Source organism: Lotus japonicus, chromosome 5, assembly GCF_012489685.1.
Source record: "Lotus japonicus ecotype B-129 chromosome 5, LjGifu_v1.2".
In the NCBI taxonomy this organism is placed as follows: domain Eukaryota; kingdom Viridiplantae; phylum Streptophyta; class Magnoliopsida; order Fabales; family Fabaceae; genus Lotus; species Lotus japonicus.
In genome coordinates, this window is record NC_080045.1 from 56,369,023 (window position 1) to 56,390,674 (window position 21,652).

Genomic DNA, 21,652 nt, shown 5'->3' on the forward strand with positions numbered 1-21,652 from the left:
TCTTAAGAATTCAACAAAACATGGTATTAGACTGTTACTGCCATTCTTTGGAATTCAATAACTGAGACTATAGCTGATCAAAAAAAATAAAAAAATAACTGAGACTATAATTAAAGCCACGAAGCCACCTAATTATCGTTTAGTTTTAGAACAACTTGCTATTTTTATCATTTTGTAAATTATTCTTTTATCCCTCTTGTGTAGCTTATTTTTTGCATTTCATGATTATATTTTCTAACATAAATTTTCTCTCAATCGTAATATTATTATCACTATTGTCTATTGATATCATTCTTCAAATAGATAATTTGGTATCCCTGTTGACCATTAATTAAATTCTGTCATGATTCATGATCTAAAGTCTAACCCATCTTGTCAACTTGGAAAATTCAAGAACCTTCAACATGGATTTTTCTATTATCAAATTGAATGGATATAAAAATTAAAAGGACCTTAAAAAAGACATCATCTTCATAAGAATATTATATTAGTTTAAGATTCTTCATATGCATGTATTTAATTATGTCACGAAATAGAATTTGCAAGGGGTGACAGAAATGATCTTTTCAACATGATGCCAACATGCAGCAACATGATATGCCACTGCTCATATCTTTTTCATCTTAAACAACTAAATCTGAAAAATTAATCCTATATATGTTCCCCACATCTCTTTGATACCTTCTTCTACAAATATTTCAATTTTTCTCTTTTACATGAGTATATGGGTGTGAAAACTGGGCATGTGATTATAATTTCTCAAAAAAAATCTATTTTATTTCAATTTTTATATTTTTCATATAGTAATATGACACAATTTAATCATTTTTTCGTATATTATTTTGTTTATAAGATAAATTTCTAAGTAAAATGAAATAGCAATTTCAACAAGAAGGAATGAAAGATAAAATTGCAAAAAGGATATGTGCATTGACAAGACCGAGAAAAATAAAATATTGGTGCTCAAAATTAGTATGTACCTACAAGGAGACAGGGACAAGCTACAATATTGTGAACTAAATTAGCATGTACAAAAAATATTTATATTTTAAAACTACATTCAATATCTTCACACAAAAACTGAAATTTGTAACTATAAGATGGTGTAGTGGTTAGCTCACATTGTTTCTTAACCATAAGATTAAGGGTCCGGTCTTCAACTATGGGAATGGAACACATTTTGTGACATCTGTTTATCACTTTATGCGACCCACCTGCGGATCTAGGGGATTAGGCACTGCTTTCTACCGTGGATATGCTGAGCTTAAAAAGAAAAAACTAAAATTTCAACTATGTGTAGGAGCATACTCTGCGGAAATATATTTTAACGAAGTAAAAGTAATGCATATGTAAATTTTCAAAATTTGAGGGAATAACCAATAAATTGAAGTATTTTTTAAGTAAAATAAATTGAAGTTAATGTTCACTTAAAGTTGACATTTTTTTGTAAATATGTTTATAAGAACTTCACATAACATATCTGCATACATTCTTAAGAACATGCATGCATTGACAACCTTGGAAGTTTACTTTCCATTTTAAATTTGTGTGCTAATCATTGAACTGACTCAGGTAACTAGCCTAATCATTGACATTAAGAATCATATTTTGCGGCTGGTAATGTGTTGCACGCAAAACAAAACCAAAACCAAAGAAATCACTCCTTCCAAGGAAGAATTTATTCCCCGCTGATAATGGATTCCTCTCCCATGTCTTCCAAATAGTGATGATAACATGTAAAGTTTTGATACTTTGATAGTGTATCATTGTACCTATTTTCATACTCATATTTTAAAATACTCATGTTTGTTCTTATACATGTATAGATAGTAATTTTAATAATTTTTTCATTACCTGCATACCTACACCTATTGCACAATTTTGAGTATGCAAGTCTTACCAATAATACAAGTAGCTATTCTGGAAACTTTCATGGGGTTCGATTTTGTGTTATCAACCTTACAAGGATCTAGCTTGCCTACTACTAGACCAACACTTTGTTGGTACTTTAACCACATTCTGATTCATGTTAACCAACTCCAAAAGTTAAAGCTCAACTAAAAAATTTCACTCGTTCCTTATCCTCATGTCCTTTCACATGGTAACCCATACATAACTTACATTAGTTTTTACATACATAGCAAAGAGTGGAAATGTATCTGTCTCAAACCTCTTACAACTAACTAACCTTATTTGTCTCAACTCAATTTCAATCTCTAGCTTAGGAGGTTTGAGACCAACAAATCCAAATGTGTTGTGTATAAGGTCACAAAAGAACCCACCCGTATGCGCCAAAACTTGCATCGCAATCACCAGTAGTACACCGAGGCAATTTTTACATTGTTGGCATGACATCTATTTCTGATAGATGTGGTGACTCACATTCCTCGTGGCTCAACAAACACAGCTGTTGTCCTCCGAGGCACGACGAAACAGCCAGAGGATGCCTCGTATGTTGAGCTCTTAACAAGTTCATCAGATGACGTTACCTACAACACAGTACACACACTGGAATTCAGCACCACATCTCAAGAAATGTAAATCCAAGCACTGAACTAATTGCAATTGATTTCATTCAAGTTTAAAGTGAAGCGAATCAATTGACCGAATCAATTAGGTTAGTTTAGTTTGGATTATCGGGCTCATCAAATCAATCGGATCCACTGACAACTCAAAGAAAGACCAATTGAACTTCTACCAAAAGCTGGAAGTCTAGATTCATGGGTATCTCAAACAATGAATTTGACTTTTTCAATATATTGGAATATTACATCAAAATGATAAACTTCCAAAATATAATGAGGAAATATTCTAATTTTCAACATCTAAATTCTTAAGATTTATTTGTACCAGTATGGGATGCAACTGGAGACTTCTTGATTGCAGGGAAGGGCTAACAAATGATACTTCTTCTGGACCCGCGTTGACAACAACAACAATGAATGAATATCTGCCGACACCATTTGTCAAGAAAACTAAAAGATGTGTTAAAGCCATCAAACAAAAAATTGCCATATGCTTTAACATACATGGGATCTAGCTGAGGCAAGCCAGGAAAGCCTTCATGACCATCTTCAATGCTCATCACTATTACTCCATCAACCAATGATGGTCCAGTGTTGTGAAAGCATACTCGTTGCTGCAAATGACAGAAACTTTAAGGTCTTGGATACAAAAAATCTTAGGTCTTGGAAAGGTAACTGTTTTATGCATTAATGTTTGCTCTAGCTGCTTTATCAGTTATCTTAAAGACCCAAGAACATTGTGAAACAAACAAATCATGATCCAGATAAAAGAAAAACTTAGTTAAATTTCACAACAGGCTGGGGCTGCTGAGTGATGAAATCTGAGAGAGCGAGAGAGAGAGAAAGATCTGGAAATATCTCATTGTATAACTAACAGATTCAGTTATACTGAATCTGAACTAACTGTAACTGAAAGACAATTCAGCTCTAACATATCTCAGCTTAACTGAAATCCTGTACACCCGAGCTTATACTAGGCTGATACTCCAATACTGAGAAAGGGAAGTCATTTATGAGAGATAAAAGTTATGTAAGATCTTAAAATATATTAAAGATATGAAGCTTGATAAACTACTGCTCAGACTAACATAATGATAGTGTTAATAATGATAATTATAATTATTGACACTACAAAATAAATTTTACATTAGCTAGTTCAGAATACATTAGCTTAAATCTGAAATGAAAGAGTCAGATACATAACAAAAACAATGGCGTTTTAGTCGTCTGAGCAGATTTAATATAATGAAAATAATTGGTCACTACTCACTAGTAAGGAATATTTCAAGTTGATTAAGCACTTCAGTATCCAGGTATTAACTGATGAAGTAATTGTATGTGATGATGAAATTTAAAATGTCTCACCTGGATAGCATTTGCAGTCCTCAGGCGAAAAAGTGGTGAAGAATACCTTATACGCAAAAGGTTTAAGAAATTGTCCAAAGCAGCCAGGATGTTAATCTTCTGAGGCTTGAAGGATGGGTCTGCCAATCTTGGTTTAATTCTGTAAAGTCAAAGGAGATTCAAAATCATCTAGTGAAACAGATGTAATACAAATGATAAACTAAGAATCGGATTGCTGTACAATACAATTTCAATAACCCAATGATGATGGATCAGTTTATTGCCGGGTAAGGCCTATTTATACGTAGTGATAAATAAATATTCAAATGCTTACAGTGGCCAGCTCTTTTCATTTTTCTCCTGGGGAGGAAGTCCAACACCCCAATTATTGGAATTGTATGTAAAGTCGAGCCTGATATTGAGAGAGTAAAAATGAAGTTAGGAGCAGAAGGAAACACATTAAAATTGACACTAAATCCATGAATATATTAGAACAATATAACGAAGTAGATGATGCGCTAATTATGACAAAGTCAAAACAGTAACTATGATAATTATTATTTATATCAGAAGTTGAATAGTATAAACAATACCTGTTGAACCAATCACCAGAATTGTATGAATCTCGATCTAGTGATTTTGAGCGAAGTATCTCATCTCCAGAGTGAAAAAATGGTATACCCTAAGAAAAGAAATTATTTAGTAAAAGAAATCCACGGTTACAATCTAAACAATGAAATTGGTTAATATAGTATAAGAAACTGCTAGGATGGAACTTATCAAAACACAATGGCTCGAAATGAGGTTTGACATTGAATCAAACAACAAATATACAAATTTTACTAGATCTAAAGATCTATTAATATGAAGTGATTAAAAAAATTAAGAAGTTCCACTCTACAAGAGATAGGCATGTCTCCTCCTGAGTGATGATATTTCAGTTTCAGTTATAGGAGTAAAAAATGTCCCCCAATAATTGTGACTATTTTTCTAAGTCAAGAGACTGGTCCACAAAAGAAGCCAATATGATGTGACATCAAGGAGGCACTTGGTTATTGAGACAACACCATGTTCTCACCAGTGAAGCAGTCTCTGCTTTTCATGCAAAATAAACATGCATCTAATCCTCTCTTCTATACCTCTGTCTTCAATTTTTTTGGATAAATAAGCATAAGTATGGACACTGAGGGGAGGTTAGATATCGTTAAAACAAAGAAGAAAGAGCCAAATAGGTTTAAAAATACAATAAACTGTATGATCTTTCAGCACATGAATAATGGATATTACCCTAAAACAACAGTGATTTAGGGGAATATAATAGAAATACAAAATCTCATGATTTTAATAATGAATAAAATCATTTAACTTCTTTAACCTGTGATAGTGCTATAATACTTGTTGCCAAATGGTTTATTCTGCATCTCTCAGCTACATTGATATCCATTGGGGTCTGAAGTAAGGAAAAAACAGTACCCGAGATCATTAAAAAGTTGCATGAACAACATAGAATGTGGAGGATATTTATGATACCTTTAAGCTCACAATGTCAAACAGGGTCTCATTGTCATGAGCAGAAACATAATTGATCTGCAAAACAACTAAAGATGCCCATTAGATGATCTCTATCAAAAAAAAATTATCCACAGTCCCCTCCACTTTGTTGAAAAGTTCAACATTGATAGTTTAAAATATTGATAGTTTCTCCAAAAACAGAGCACGTTTAGAGGAAGTAGAACAGTCAGGGGTCCCATAAAAAAACGGATTATGCTTACAGTGTCCGTGGGGCATGAGGCATATGCAACAGGTGTCCCACCATATGTTAATACTTCTGACCCTTTTACCTGATAACATCACAATAAAGTTATTAGACAAGATTTATCATAAGAACTCTCATTCTGAATCAGGTACATATCTTTTGATGATACCATACAGAAGAGACAAGACATCCATTTTCAGTATTGTTCACATTACAATTCACAAATGTATTCACATGTATGTGGAATCAAAAATAGACAAAGCTGCAAGCAGATATCTACATGCTATTCCGGTGTTCCCAAATAATTAAAAAAAAATTGTTCATGATCTCCATTATTGTATGAAACAGAGCTGGTAAAATAATAATAGCTTTAGTCCAGGCCCTATCTTACTAGCTGGAAGTTGTATTTGAGGTTCCTCAAAACCACAAATATTCTGGTTCTTCAAGTTACACCATCAGGAATGGAACCAATAATGCTCCAGAATTGGAATTGGACCATCTAACTTCAAATGTCAACTTAGGTATATTCTTTAGAATTAGAATCCTAATACCTAATGACAATTCCAAGGAATGGAAGCATTGAGCAATATCTTAATAAAGCCCTTCTCAACTATGATAGTAAACTGTAAGAGTTCTGATTCCAAAAGAAATAATAAGCAAGTCGCACTCTTTAGCTCACATACATGTAATGTAACAACTCCAACCACCTCAGTATGTAAACCCTTGTCGCAGCAGCCACCTTGACCACTGTCCACCACTGACATAGTTGTGACTCTTCACCAGCACAACCACCAGCATTGCATATCCACTGCCTTCACCATCGTTATCAATAATCTTGTCGCTCTCACTGTCACCATATGCCACTGCCATTGCTGTCAGTCTCCACCATCATCATTATTACCCCTAGGCCTACCAACTACCATTGACACTTCCACCACAACCGCAGATCCCACAACTAGAAAACTACTTCCACAATAGCCAAATATTCTACCAGAACAAAAAATAATTAAACACTAGATCATACATCCACACAACAAAATAAGAGTTAACCCATAATTTTAATATTAATTCACATTTCTTGTGCAATTCAAACATTAAAATTTTAGTTTGAGATCCAATTTCAAATGACAAAACAGAGCCACGGTGATATTTGTTCAAAGAGTACGTAGAAAGTAGAAGTTTTTCTTCAGTAGACTCAGCAAATGGACCAGTTTGAATACCTCTTCTCCTTTAGAGTTGGTTAGCACAAAATCTTTCAAGTTTGCAGCCATTCCAACCTAGAAACATAGAAGAATGGATGGATTGTATATGAGGGAGAAAAAATTACACGGAATAATATTCAAATGATCTGAATAGTGGCAACAGAATGTAACAGAAAACTAGCACTCTAGCAGTCAATAAGGTATGTAGTGCATATTTTTCGTATTGCACTGATACAGTTACATACAGCTCACATGCACACAAACTCACAGATAGAGGGGTAAAAGAAACAAACAGTAAGAGAAACAGAGTAAATTGTTAACTTCATATTTCAACAGTCTTGCTCCCATCAAAAGCATATGTTAGTTACATATATGGTTAAATTATTAAAGTTTATTACTGATCCAGTTTCCCAGGAGCCATCTTTCAGCCAAAGTTTGTGTAAGTACATGGCTTTCAAATGATCCAACACATCAGAATTACGTGAGCTGATTTCCCTCCAAAGGTTTTTGTACAGACCATTTTCAAACCATCTCCTCTGTTTGTAAAGTTAAGTAGTTAACTATTTGGATAAAATGGCATAACTATTGAAAATCTGAAACAGACAAAAAAGAGAAGGATGTGTGTCAAACTTAAAACATCAAAATTTACATAAAGGCAACCAGGAAATTCCTATCAAATTTGTACGCAGGCACCAAAATTCTCAATAATTCCTACAGTAAGTTCCAATATTTTTAACTTGAAAAATAACACAAAGTCCATGAAGTCAAAACCTGTATGTGATCCATTGATGTTGCAAGCATGGATTTTGCGTTAGCTTCTGTTCCATGATCATGGCCATTAGGCTGCAGATAGAGGATGGAAATCAACACTAATAAGTTTTTGAATGAAAATTGAAGCATCAAAAGGAAATTCTGTGCATTTTTTTTTCCGAATGCTAATTTTGTAACAACAAATACATTATAATTCTATTAATTGAGCCAAAGCTATTTATCATGTTGTGGTAAATGGACAAGGACAAGACATAGCAGGTAGGAATGGATCCATAAAACATCTAAAAAAGGGACCAAGTTGAACAAACTGTATCATGTATAATCATATCATTAGTCCACAAGACGATAGATTGTTGAGATCTCACATTGACTGGAGACATGGTCAAAGTTGAACTTATAAATATGTGGGGAATCCTAACCTAACGAGCTAGTTATTGGGCCACCTACCGCTGTCCAAAAAAAAATCAACCTCATCCTGGTGCAATCTACCTAGGTTTGATTTGTGAAGACAACATAGTAAGTTCAATTTTGATATAGTAACTTACATACAGATTATCATTTTATATTCATCAAGTCTTTCAAAAAAAAAATTATATTCATCAAAGTAATAAATTTTGAATGTTGAGTAGATAACATTATATGTTGTATCAACTATAAACTTTCAATAATGCAGACTTGTGTTTAGACTTCATGGTATTGAGTTCAATCAAGGCTACAAAAATTAGAAAGAAAAATTAGAAGCAGAAATATATCATTATTGTTGGAGGTCAAAGGTAATGCCAATAAAGCATAAAATAAGTGATAAAAGAAAGGAAGGAAGTACCTGTAAGAGTAGACCAGTCACAAAACCCTGTTGAAGAGGGTGGCCAAATGGAGATCCACCAAGTATGGCATCTCGAATTCGATCATTGAAGCTGGATATTACATTCCAACAAGACAGTGAACACAAGATATTTATGTGTAGTTTAAGCAATGTTTAACAACTCCTAAATTTTTACACCGAATATAAAATGGAAATATCACAGCAATTAGAATAGTATTTTGTCATGTCTAGAATAACACATGATAAAGTTTAAAATGTCAATTCTCTTGTTGATTTAAGATTGGTGTTTTTATATTCATTTTATACTAATTTTATGTGTTATCTTATAGTCGTATCATGTCCTGTAATTTTTAAAATCAGTCCTCATGTCAGTGTTATATTGTATCCATGGGGTATCCATACTTTTTAAAACCATATCAATTGAACTAACATCAATAGATGCATGTTTGGATTGGTTACCTTTTCATTCAAGAAATATTTTAGCTAGAAGTTCTATCTTGTTAGCGGGAATAAAGTTTTAAAAGATTATTAAGCAACAAATTATGGAAATAAACAAATCCAACCTCCCAATTTGGGTTCCAGAAAGATTGAACTGAGAAGCATTTATCCCACGTCCATTGTTGGCAACTTCACCAAAGTCCCATCCTTCACCATATCTATTTTTTTCAATTAAAATGGAAAAAAATTAAAGGTTTTACATGTAAGAGAGTAAAAAGGATAGGGATGAAGTTAATAAAGAAATTCACCAATGTGTATAATTCAATAAAAATGAAAACTGGGGAACGAGTTACATGTAGATGCTTGAACCATCAACTCCATCCTTTTCTTTTCTTAAACAATGGAGAGCATTTTTTGCTTTCACCTGTAACCATATTATGAAGACATGAAATCAAATTTTTTTGTGTATTTGCATGTCATACATCAATATATTATGTCAGATTTATCTTTTATTAACTTTTTATTTGGATTCTACACATAATCCAAAATCAAGTGGGCCTGACATAATTGAAGTTATATTCAAAATTATATCACTATAATTCATCATTCAATTAATATTGCAGCATATACTCTGATATGATGATATCTAAAGTACAAACTCCACTAACCAAGCAATTACATGAGCTTCCTCAATCAACAGAGCGAAACAACAATGCAACATATTCATTAGCTCTTATGATCATATATTCCTATATAGTCACAGTAAAATTCCCAAGTGAGGTACATACCATTGTGCTCTTCATTATATGACCCATAAGGTCAAATCTGAATCCATCAATCTGAAAAGGCAAAAGCGGCATATGGTCAATCATAATCAATTAATGAAACCCCATTAAATCTTTTTTATAATAGAAAAGGGAGAGAAACTATTATTAAGGGGAGGATAAGAAATCCTTCAATATAGGATAACCTATACAATGAAGAACAATAAAACTACAGGGGCTGCTGGCTGCTTAATCTCTCTGCATATCAGAGATAACAACTCCCTTAAAGAAGCCACGGGCAAAAAAAAATGAAATTATTTCTATGAGAAGTTGTAGACCCCACTTAAGATCAATAATATCCTAACAGGATTTCAGAAATTACATCCAAAAAAACATAAAAACAAACAGTTTCTAAACCATAAACATCAGTGATTGATATAAATAATCACCTTGTAATTGACTGCCCAGTGTACAAGATCATCCAGGATCAAGCGCTCAACCATAAAGTGCTCACTGGCAGTATTATTCATACAAGTACTGTTCTCAATGAAACCATCTGTGTTCCTTCTTAGATAGTAACCTGGAACAATCTATAAGAGAATAAGATACGTTGTTTCACACAAAAGCAGATACGCTCTACAAAATAATGAAGAAGTACCCAATAGGACAGCTATGCGCTACATATCTAAACAATTACAGGTGAACAAAATATACTGAGATGATTAATGACCTTATCAAGGACAGAATGGTCATCAAAGGGTCCACTTCCTTGCAAATGATTGTAGACAGTGTCCAACACAATGCGAAGGCCAGTACGGTTAAGAGCCTGCAACGTATATAGATTTCAAGAGACAACAAAAAATATATGATCTGGATGACAACTGGCAATAATATTATCTTCCAAATTACAAAATTAAATATAATACTTGATCCATGAATTTAACATCAGGTTAGAAACCATTGAATCCATACCTGAATCATCTTACGGAACTCAATTATACGGTATGGACCATTTGGATTACTTGCATAACTGCCTTTAGGAACACCCCAAAGAACAGGGTTATACCTTTTCATGACAATACATAAATAAGAAAACTTTAGAATATAGAAATGTTTGAATTGTCAATCACCAAGGGTTTAGGAGCTTACCCCCAGTTATATGCATCAACATTTTGGATGGCCGTAATAAGAGCTTGTTGTTGATCTGAATCAGCTGGGAAGCTTTCCAGTATTGAGGTATCTGTGAGAGTCATTATGTCAGATGGCAAAAGATAAATCAAATCAATATAATCGTAAGCACATATTTTATCACAAATATTGTTTAGAAGCATCAAAAGGAAAATATTAGCAATCAAGCTTTCAAAACTAACAAAAAAGTAAGAGATATCAGTCATAGAGGTGAACCTATGAGAAGACAGACAGAAGCACACAGACAAGAGTATAAGTATCTAGAGGGGGAAAAAAATAGTACAGGAATATGTGCATGCATGTATTTATGTCATATCTATGAATTATGTATAAGACAACAGACAAGAAGCTGCATAGACGGATGCATACATATTGAAGATAGATTAGTTACGACAAAGTTGCCCTGAAAAAGGGAAAGGCTAGAGGGTGGGAAAAATGACTTAATCTCTAAAACCAGATATTATGTGAAATTCCTGTTAGCATTTTAATTATTTTGAGTAATCCTTATTTGCAAATAAGTTATAAACATTGAAAATATTTTTTTTTCCAGTGTTACAAAGATAAAAAGACCACACTAAAGAAGTAGAATTTGCAAGAGGTATGCTTGAATTTCAGAGGATAATATGTCATAAATCTTACCTACAAATCTCCAGTTCTCCTTTCGATCATCAACCCCAGCAAACTGAAATGTAGGCAGTAGATGGACATGGGTGACACCAGCACTTGATAATTTCTTTAGATGAAGTACACCTGCTGATTCCTATAAAAATATACTCATAGTTAACTTAAATTCCACTATTGCAGTTCATATTTGCAGCTATTATTTCAGTCACATATCAATCTTTCATGACTTCACATCTTTATCTGCATTAGCTATATCGAACAACCATCATTTTGTCAATGGTAGTTAAGCTGAATTTGAGAAAGAGTAAGAGAGAGGATTTCTTATTTATTTGTGTGTGTACGAATTTTATGGTGAGGGGATGGTGCCCAAATCCAAGATAGGGAAAACCTCCATGCTCAAAGAACACTTACAGAGGACTTACATTTACCTTACCCCAAGGAGACAAATTATACACCCTTGACAGTGGAATATGGAATGACACAACTACAAGTTTTTCATCTCAATATCTCATGACAGGTTCTAGTACCAAAGTTCACCATATTTTGAGGAAACCTTGAGATTAATTCTCTCTGCTTTTTTAATGGTTTCCTATAACTTTCAAATAGTATTCCATATTTTCATTGCTATTAATAAAAATATGAAAAATTTTATTGTCTTTGAACTCCATCAAAAGAGAGATATTAGAATTACCAGCAAAGTAAAGGCTAGATAACCACCACGAAATTCAGACTGCACAGAGAGGTCATTGGCACTGTATGGCAAAAAAGAATAAATCCGACAGAATTTAGAGTGAGAGGGAGAATACCACATAAAAACACAGAGGAAGCAGCAGTTCCAAGTGGTGCTTCTTAAAACTAAGCAGTAAGCACAACAATTAGCTAATGCATATCAACAACTAGCAACTGACTAGGGAATATAAGCAAAAAGATATTTGGAGAAACAGAACTGAAAATCAGTAAAACTCATGACTCATGATTGTAACAAATAAATTTAACACATTACTTTTAAAAGATAGACAGAGAGTTCGCAAATAACTAAATAAGCAACCTATGTTATTTACTTTGACCTAAAATTTATACTAAGGGTCAGGGAGCTGCAAGACAACAGAGTTTGTCTTTTTGTTCTTTCTACCTCTATCATCTCATTATTTTCTCCTCTTTGTACAGAACCAAACCACAACCATGAGCAACCATTTCAGTATGAAGGAGTAGTAGAATAAAATTTGGGCATTTATGCTCAAAAGCAGAATTATAAGTTTCAAAGAGATCTTTACATCTAAGAAAATATAAAGGGTTATCTAAATATTAATTTGAGGGATTGAGGCATACACATAATTTTCTAAGGTAACCTAGATCATCATGATTTCTGGATTTCAGAAAACATTCCCTATTTAAAAAAATTCAGAATAATGGACAAAATTGATCTTTGAATAAAATTAAAGACATCATTAAATAGTTACCTGAAATCCCTTATATGCATTTCATATATGCTTATATCAGAGAAAGAATGTAAACCAGGTTTCTCATTTGCCAGACTATCCCATCCATCAGGTTTTAACTCATCAGAATCAATATTAAGCAAAAAAGTTCGCCTCCCATCTGCTGAAAGTCTGCATACATACAGAAATGGAAGGCATTAAAACAACAAGCCATTCAAGAAATTGAATTTTGTTTTTATGTATTACTAAATGGTACTTATGAATTCTAGTATCCACAGTATGGAAATAATTTTTAGAAGATAATTGACGGAAAACTAACATGAACAGAACATACCCTCTAGCGTATGGATCATTTGCATAGCATTTTTCAAACCTTAAAGTGCTAGGGTGGTATACACACACTTCATAAACATAGTAACAGCCTTCCCAACATTTTGGTCCTTCAGTTCTCCAAACACCATGTTCCTCTTCAAGGGGAACAATTTCTATAGGATCATCCCCTGATGGGTCCCTATAGATGTAAGCATGTACAGCCTGATTTCACACAGAAATTATGTTTAAATATATGTCTTAATATGAAGATAAGGTTGAAGAGAGAGCATCAACAAGATTTTATTTGATTTTTTTCCAATGAAAGAAAATATACTTGAGCAGTAGGCGCCCAAAGGTAAAGTGACACAGCTTCCTCTGAGAAATGTGCACCAAGGGGACCATTATATGAGAAAAGTTCATCTAAAACTCCAGGTAACTGCAAACCAGTACAATCCCTGCATTTCTCATCAGCTGTGCAAAATGAAGAGAGGAAATACTATCACTAGACAATAGTGACACACTTGTTTCCCCCATTTACACAAGAATGCTCTATAATATGAGCCTAAACAATCATTAAATGTACTGCAACTGCAAAGCATAGGCTGTAAAGAGGTATTTACTTTACAACCATACTATTGTAGCTGAATGCAGCATAGATCACAAACGAACTGAACTATGCTAATAAAGGGCTGAGCACAAAGACATGCTATTTTATAGCTTACAAATGAACTTCTATGAGTTATTGCAAACAGAAGAGGACTTACAATCATAAATAGCAACCACTAGCTGGGATTTGAGAAGAGATTTAATATCCAAACCCGGTGGCAGTTTGAAAGCTCTATAACCTTGAATATGTGGAAATTTCTCCACCACCTACAAATGCTAAGTTTACGCAAGTAAGTAGACGCTATTCACTGTAACCAAATTGCCAAAGATAATGCAGCATTGCAACCATTAAGCAATCAGCAATATTCAGCAGTACTTGATATTTAGAATTTAACATGTTACAGACTAAATGATAGATTACATTTGCAGGAAGACCAGCCGTATCTTCTTCAAGCTTAATTTTCAAATCCTCACCTGTTAATCAGCAATACAATCAGCCAATGTCCACTTGAAATCAACTACAAACAATAAAAGTAGCATTTTTTCCTGATCTCTTGAATAACCACAAGTCCATAACAAAGTAGAAAGATCAGTGAGAAAGTTAAACCTTGAATTTTACAATCAGCAATGCTCAAAGAAGCATCTTTGCTAGAAAGGAGGTAGCAAAACCCATTCCCAAGATCAACATTCCAAGCAATAACAGATTCAGTAACCCAATAAGCTCTGGAGTACAACAACAAGCTACTCTGCATCTGGGTCATCATGATGTTCAAACAAAAAGTTAGCAATTCCAATAAAAGATTTAAACTTTATATTGAATAACAACAATCTAAAGCTCCAGTGCAAAAGGGTATGCGGCAAATTGTAGTAAAACCTGAGAAATTGAAACAGCAGATTGCTCCACAGAAGAAGAAGATGAAAGGGAGCATGAAATGGTGTGTCGGCGAATTGGGGTTGTTTGGGAAGTGGAAAAGGGAAGGGGAAGGTGCAGGGAAGGTTGAGGGAATGAGGAATGAGGAAAATGATGAAGGTTGGAAAGTGAAGGATGAGAAAGGGAAGAAAAGGATGATGCTAAGAGAAGCATTGTTGTTGTTGTTCTTCTTCTTCAGAGACAGAGTCAGAGAGTTACAGAGTGAGATGAGTGAACCAGGTGACTCGGTCTGGTTCCATTTCTGGATCTTTTGATTATCTCTGTGAAGACGAAAATGATGATCATGCATGTATGTCTCTAGTGTAAATATCAATCATCCATACAAAAAGATTAAAGATTTTTCCATGGAGGATATGTTTTGTGAAAGTGTTATTGTTAAATTTTAATGGCAAAATATAACTTTTTAAGCTTAGCATTAATTTTATTTACATGTTATAAGTTTTTGTATTTTTAAGTTTTCCTTTTTTTCCTTATAATGATAGTATGATATCGTGACGGTTTATCGCAATAAATAACTTTTTAGGGTTCAATTTTGTAACTTCACCATTACATGGATCTAATTTGCATATTATTAATAGGGGTTGTTATTAGTGTTACCCCATATCTATACATATTATTCTTAAATTCGCACCTTTAAAATAAAAAACTCTTAAATTCGTAAAATCTGAAAAGAAAAGAAAAAGGCTTAATATATTTTTCGTTTGCCCTTTCAAAGTGCGTCTGTTACGCAATTTAAAGTCTGGTATTGTCGCACTTTAAAGTGCGAACGTCCCCGAATGATAGCTCAAGTGGTAAGAACTAGGGACATAAGGGTTGAGTGGGGTGAAGGGTCCCGGGTTCGAACCCGGATGAGGGATTAATTTACTAACATTTCTAACAACTAACATTTGCATATAAAAAAAAAAATTAAAGTGCGAACGTGACGCATGTGTTTACTTGCCGAATATAAATGGCAGTAAATGACGACAAGCTCACCTGCGAGTGGAACGACGATGTCAACAGAGCAAGTTAGGAATACCAAGCTGGTCAATTGAGAGCAATAGAGATTCTGAAGATTCCAATGGGTACGACGAAGACCGACATAGAAGAGGGGGGGTGACTAGTGGAGATTAGTATGGGTACGCATGGATGGTGTGGATGAGGGTAGAATGAGGAAGGAGGAGAGAGGTTGACAAGTGGTGGGGGAGTGGGAAATTGAAGTGAGTATTTTTTCATCAAGGGTATTTTAGTATTTTCACCACTTTGGAGGTGACACCAAAAAAACTTCCATCATTATATCATGAGTTTGTGAAATAGATGTAGTAGCAAATAATTAAGGAAGACTACTTAAGCAAACGAGAAAACAATTATCCTAATGCACCAATGAAGAATCAATATATTCGCACGTTAAATCAAAAGTATAAGTATTCATCTGTTGCCCAATGAATCTAATGATCCAAATTAAACTAATTTAATGGGTTCATATTTGTTTGGTTAACTAATTCATTTTATCCTTAATTTTGCAAATAGTTTGGTTCTCATATTTATTTTTTCAACCTAATCTAACTTAATCACCTAATTACAAGTTTTCTCATATTTAGCTCTTTTTTCTTACAAGTAACTTTCTTCATATGTAACATTGTTCGAGCCGGAACATCCACATTATGGTGGGGCTAAGTCTTTTGACGGAGGTTTTTTCCATTAACAATACTCGAACCGAAGACTTACCTAAAGAAAATTAAACATGTACCACTTGAACCAACCATCCATTAATTTTATATTTAACTTTTTATTTTTTATACTTTGAAAATTTAAGGGCCTGTTTGGTTTGGCCATTTTCTGTTTTCATTTTCAAAGAAAACAGAAAATAGTTGTGAAAACGTGTTTGATTAAAAATTTGAAAATATTTTCAGAGAAAATATTTCCGAAAATGGGTCAACTTTTGAAAATAAAAAAAAGTCGTTTTCACATTTTCAATGAAAACGGAAACGAAATGATGAAAACACGCGGTGGCAGGGTTGTAATTATAATGAAATTGGTTTCTTTCTTTTCTTTTCGTTCTGAAGGAAGAAAGTGTGTGCCGGCCCTAACCTCTGCAAGTTCTTCTCTGCTACCTCCTTCATCCCACAACCAAGGTTCTTCTCCTTCTCTTTTGTCTTCTCTTTTTTGAATTTTTGAAACGTGAAACTGGGTTCTCACCATGTTGCACTGTGAACCCTATTTTATGTCTTTTTTGGGTGCCATCTGATATGAACCTTATTTCTTGGTTACTCTATTTTGGGTGCTTCACTTGATGGGTTTTGGTTGATTTTGGAGCTAGTTTTTTCGGTTTGGTGTTTCAATCCATGTTTAAACCCTCTATACTGCCTTCAAAATCTGTAAAACCCATGTTTTTTGGTTGATTCTGAACTCTATTCCTTGGCTGGTTTGCGTTTTATGCTGGGCTCCACTGGTCTTTTAAGATGTCCAGGCAAATTGCTCCACTTTGACTGCTGATATTAGGGTGTCTTCAACAATTAACATACAACACAGAATCCACAGATTAACCAACTGGACATATATTTTTTCATAGTAATACATGTCATATGTGCTATGCAAAAACACGTGATGCTGAGGCAATTGAAACCTTGGGTTTGCCATAGAACCTAGTGGCTTTATGTGGAGACTTGGCTGGTTGCATATTTTTCCTGTTTCTGTAAGGGCCCGTGGCTGCTATTTTTAAATTAGTAGGGGATTTGAATTGTTTTTGGTATGGTGTTATGTTTCCTTTGTACAGTACCAGTACTAGATAGAAGTAGCTTTAGTATTCTTCCTTCTTTCTTGTTTTTGCTTTGTACATGGCTTAAAATACTCATAGTATTTGCAGTAATTAAACTTTGGCTTACCAAAAAAAAAAAGGTTTACTTGTAGTAGGAACAACTTTGATGTAGGAATGCTTGCATCTTGGTTGCTTGTAGTTGGCTTTCCAATAATAGGTGCTGGTTCTTTTTCAGTTTTTGGGAATGCCTCCACCATGGTAAATTTGGTGGGGCTTTTGGTTTTGGGACTAGTAGGGGTGTGATGTATTACCTTTTCTTTTGTTTTGTTGGGGATTGAAGCTAGTGGCTGCATTTGGTTATTAACTTTTTCCAGTTGTTGTACCAATAATCTGAATGTTATGGCATCCATATATATTGTCTCTTGTGTTCTTTTAATTGTGCTCTGCAGGGTCTGTTTTTTTTACTTGCCTTGTAAGAGTCTCTTGTGCCCTTTAATAGTTTACTTGCTTAATATGAGATTATTTGCATAAGATGGGAGGAAAAACTGAGAAGGGGGAGAGCATGGAATGGACAACCCAAAACACAAAGATATTCATTGATATTATTTATGATCGAGTGAAAAAAGGGCAGCTGCAAGGGTCTACATTTAAGAAAACAATATGGGAAGAAATAAACATTGAGTTGCAAAAGACAAGTGGAGCACCCCTACCTGATGGTGTAGAAAGGCTGAAGGGAAAGTTTAGTCGGCTACGCCTTCAACATCGTGAATTTTCAACTTTGATATCTCGCACAGGAGTTACATGGGATCCTGAGGCTAACAAAGTGAATTCTCCTGAAGAAGTATGGGAAGAGATGTACAAGGTAAGTTTAACTTATAGAATATCATTATCATTGCTTTATTGTGAAGACAAATCAGAGATGAATTTCTTAAAAAAGGAAAAAGAATTTGCTCTTGTATTGTAATATATATATATATGCATAGGCTAGTAGGCTACACAATTATCTTGAACCGAATGAAATTTTGTTAATTATAAAATAAAAATGATATGGACTTGTAGTTGTGGTATATACTGCAAGTATATGTACAATTTTAGTAAAAACTTATCATTGGATTTAGTAGTATATAGTTAATATATGTATATGGACTTGTTTTAGTAGTTATTTCTTTTAACAAGTGAGCATGTAATTATAATCTCAACTACTACTGCTTTTCTTATGTATTTGGACAAGAGTACACATGTTGGGAAATATAATCATTGTTCTTTTTTTTTCAGAAAGGAAAATTCTACAAGCAGTTTAAGAAACATGGATTTGAGCATGACTATTATATCCTTGGTGAGATATTTAATTCTAGTACAACAACTGGAAAGTTAAGTCAAGCTTCTACTCAAGAGCCACCAAACTCCGATGAAGAGAGAGAAATAGAGGAAGACTTTCTCTCAAAAGGTGTTCATATTGATTCTAAAGTTATTGATGTTATGGAGAGGATCTGCAAGAAGTTAGTAAAAGGAGAAAAGTCACTGGGACTTCTAGTGAAGGTCGTCGTAAGGAAGCAAAAAATTCAAGGCTGGATGTGTTAGAATCAGCAGTGACCAAATGGTCTAACGCAATGGATGCAAGGGCAGATAGATATAAAAATGAAGTTGATTCTTCTGCAGACGCATGCATTAAATTATTAGATTCCATGGATGGTATTTCCCCAAAAGTTTTCAGCATTGCCGTGGAGAAGTTTACAAATAAGGATTTGAGAAAAATGTTTATAGCAATGTCTTCAATTAGGAAAATGGATTGGCTAGCATCTCTTGAGTAGTATCATTTAATTGATTCTAATTTTATGTTATTTTGTTTATGAGATTGAAGATCGGATTTTCTTGTTTTGTTTCCTTGTTAGTATTGAATTGCTATGATATGCGTTTAATGGGTTGACATTATTTTTTAGTATATGAATGTTTTCATATTATTGATAATAATTAATATTATTATTTAATTGAGCAGGTTAAAATGTCTATAGATAAATCTATGGATTGTTCAAGTGAAAGTAGCACTGACTCTTATTTGGATGACTTTGGAGATATTATTATTGCTTCATTGGTCATGGAATACCAGCAGAGTTTTATTAGTAAAACACCATGCAGAAATTCCAAGTTGACTGGAAGGATGTATACTCTAGAATTTTTGCTTGGTAATGAAACTACATGCTATGATAATTTTAGAATGAAGAAGACCGTGTTTCTGAATTTTTGCGAAACTTTGAGAGATGTTGGAAACTTGAGAGATGGAAAAAAGGTGAGCCTGCAAGAAGCAGTTGCAATGTTCTTGATCATAGTGTGTCATAACTTGCGTCATCGACTCGTTGCCGACCGCTTTCAACACTCATTGCATACAATAAGCAAATGGTTTAGAATTGTTCTAAGGTCTTGATAACACAAAATGTTCTGGCAGTATGTGATTTTGACATGCTATTCACATTTGTTTATTGTGGTTGGGAAGGGACAGCAAATGACGCAAGAGTGTGAGTGTTTTTAGATGCTTTGACTCCTGAAAACAATTTTCCAAAGCCAGAAGGAGGTAATTTTTAGTTTTAATAATGAATTTTACCAACATATTTTTGTTATTCAATAGATGCTCTATTTTTTACAGATCAATTTTATCTTGTTGACTCTGGATTTCCAAATGTGTCTGGCTATCTTGCCCCATTTCGGAGGCAAAGGTATCACATGCGAGATTTTCGTGATGGGGTAAGACCACAACGAAAACAAGAATTATTCAACTATCGACATTCTTCATTGAGAAATATTATCGAAAGATGCTTTGGAGTATTGAAAGCAAGGTTTCCAATTTTGAAGTTAATGCCAAATTATCCCGTTCGAAGACAAAGACTAATCCCTATTGCTTGTTGCACAGTACACAATTTTATTAGAATGCAATACGCTAGAGATAATCTTTTTGACCAATATGCTCAAGAAGACTTAATTATGGATGCACAAGGTTTACAGGTAGACCAACAAGGAGTCAATGTTGATGCTAATCAAGCCGCTGAAATGGCTCATGTTCGGGAAACTATTGCAGATCAAATGTGGGAAAATTTCAATAGATCTTAGGTAGAATTGTATAATTTTTATTTTTAAGACCAATGATACTTATAATATTTATAATATATTTCTCTTACTTGCAACTTGTTGTGACAGCCGGATTCAACGCTTGAATAATAAATATTTTTGTTATAATAGTTATATAACAAACATATACCATTTTTTATATTTGAAAATAAAAGAATTAGATATAAAATATATTATTAATTATGTCAAACCTTGGTGAGTGTATTTTACTCAAAATTATTTCATAAATTGAAAACAGTTCAATCAAACACATTTTCATTATTTTCATTTTCAAAAAATGGAAAATACCAAATTAAACCAAACACGTTTTCTAAATGTTGAAAAATTGGAAATGAAAATCATTTTCAAAAAATGGAAATGGGAAATGAAAACAGAAAATGTTTCCTCAAACCAAACAGGCCCTAATTATTTGCATCTAGTTTATATTTTTATCTTATTAGTACATATAAATTAAATATCAAACTAATTAAAAATAATAATATGAATTTGATTTACTTTAATATAGAAACTCATGACATTGTATAAAAAGGAAATTTAACTTTTTGAAGTTTATGGGGCATTACATAGCATCTTATTCTTGATAGTTTACTAATTTTATTATTATTTTTATTAATAGTCTTTTTAAAAAAATTATTTACATCTATTATTATATATATATATATATTTAAATATGAAAAAAATTGTTGACACTTATATTTGTTCGTAGATATTAATTTTTTTTTTATACAATTTGATGCCTTAATTTTGTTGACTGGTCATTATCGTAAATCCTCTTGTCAATAATTTTATTATTATTGTACATAATCTATGTAAAAGACTAATTTGGCTATATGAACTTGATTAATATAAGTGAATCTTTAAACACATAATCTCAACAACATTGTGTCATGGCTTCCAACGAAAGCCCACCAAATTTTGTCAAAAAAAAAGTCCAACATTCCTTTTTAAATTTCCTGTCTACTTCTTGTCCCTCAAAAACACATTAATAGGGTTTTTTTTTTTGAACTTTTCCTTAGTGCCACCAGCAAAGAGATTTGTTTCACTCTCCACCCAATCCCTCATATAGTTGTGG

General features: G+C 33.4%; 2 protein-coding genes across 3 annotated transcripts; one reads left to right on the forward strand and one right to left on the reverse strand.

The window, feature by feature from the left end:
* Positions 1–1,896: 1,896 nt before the first annotated feature.
* Positions 1,897–15,044, reverse strand: LOC130717928 (pullulanase 1, chloroplastic). Of its 2 annotated transcripts, none has more exons than XM_057568337.1 (28): positions 14,667–15,040; positions 14,400–14,544; positions 14,214–14,266; positions 13,951–14,059; positions 13,521–13,657; positions 13,209–13,408; positions 12,896–13,045; positions 12,127–12,187; positions 11,451–11,571; positions 10,773–10,863; positions 10,596–10,689; positions 10,354–10,449; positions 10,073–10,213; positions 9,648–9,698; positions 9,213–9,283; positions 8,985–9,077; positions 8,422–8,512; positions 7,599–7,670; positions 6,846–6,902; positions 5,642–5,710; positions 5,400–5,456; positions 5,245–5,319; positions 4,463–4,551; positions 4,204–4,281; positions 3,891–4,029; positions 3,030–3,139; positions 2,851–2,950; positions 1,897–2,489 (listed from the first exon to the last, which is right to left on the reverse strand). In XM_057568337.1, the coding sequence occupies exons 1-28, from the start codon at positions 14,874–14,876 to the stop codon at positions 2,379–2,381; spliced, it is 2,871 nt and encodes a 956-aa protein (XP_057424320.1). In that variant the 5' UTR covers positions 14,877–15,040; the 3' UTR covers positions 1,897–2,378. The 2 variants fall into 2 exon arrangements, with proteins under 2 accessions (XP_057424320.1, XP_057424321.1); XM_057568338.1 differs by having other exon boundaries at positions 2,349–2,489; positions 2,851–2,912; positions 14,667–15,044.
* A 1,537-nt stretch (positions 15,045–16,581) lies between these two features.
* On the forward strand, positions 16,582–19,379 carry LOC130718825 (uncharacterized). Its single transcript, XM_057569453.1, has 3 exons — positions 16,582–16,837; positions 17,993–18,322; positions 18,736–19,379. The coding sequence occupies exons 2-3, from the start codon at positions 17,993–17,995 to the stop codon at positions 19,039–19,041; spliced, it is 636 nt and encodes a 211-aa protein (XP_057425436.1). The 5' UTR covers positions 16,582–16,837; the 3' UTR covers positions 19,042–19,379.
* Positions 19,380–21,652: the final 2,273 nt, after the last annotated feature.

What these genes read in the sequence shown, in the direction of transcription:
- LOC130717928 (XM_057568337.1), bottom strand. Translation starts at nt 14,876, where the DNA reads ATGCTTCTCTTAGCATCATCCTTTTCTTCCCTTTCTCATCCTTCACTT. An exon ending in TCTGGTGATTGGTTCAACAG is followed by an intron (nt 4,282 to 4,462) that starts GTATTGTTTATA and finishes TCTCAATATCAG; the next exon opens with GCTCGACTTTACATACAATT. An exon ending in TTGCCTCAGCTAGATCCCAT is followed by an intron (nt 2,951 to 3,029) that starts GTATGTTAAAGC and finishes TGGTGTCGGCAG; the next exon opens with ATATTCATTCATTGTTGTTG.
- LOC130718825 (XM_057569453.1), top strand. Translation starts at nt 17,993, where the DNA reads ATGGGAGGAAAAACTGAGAAGGGGGAGAGCATGGAATGGACAACCCAA. An exon ending in TATGGGAAGAGATGTACAAG is followed by an intron (nt 18,323 to 18,735) that starts GTAAGTTTAACT and finishes TTTTTTTTTCAG; the next exon opens with AAAGGAAAATTCTACAAGCA.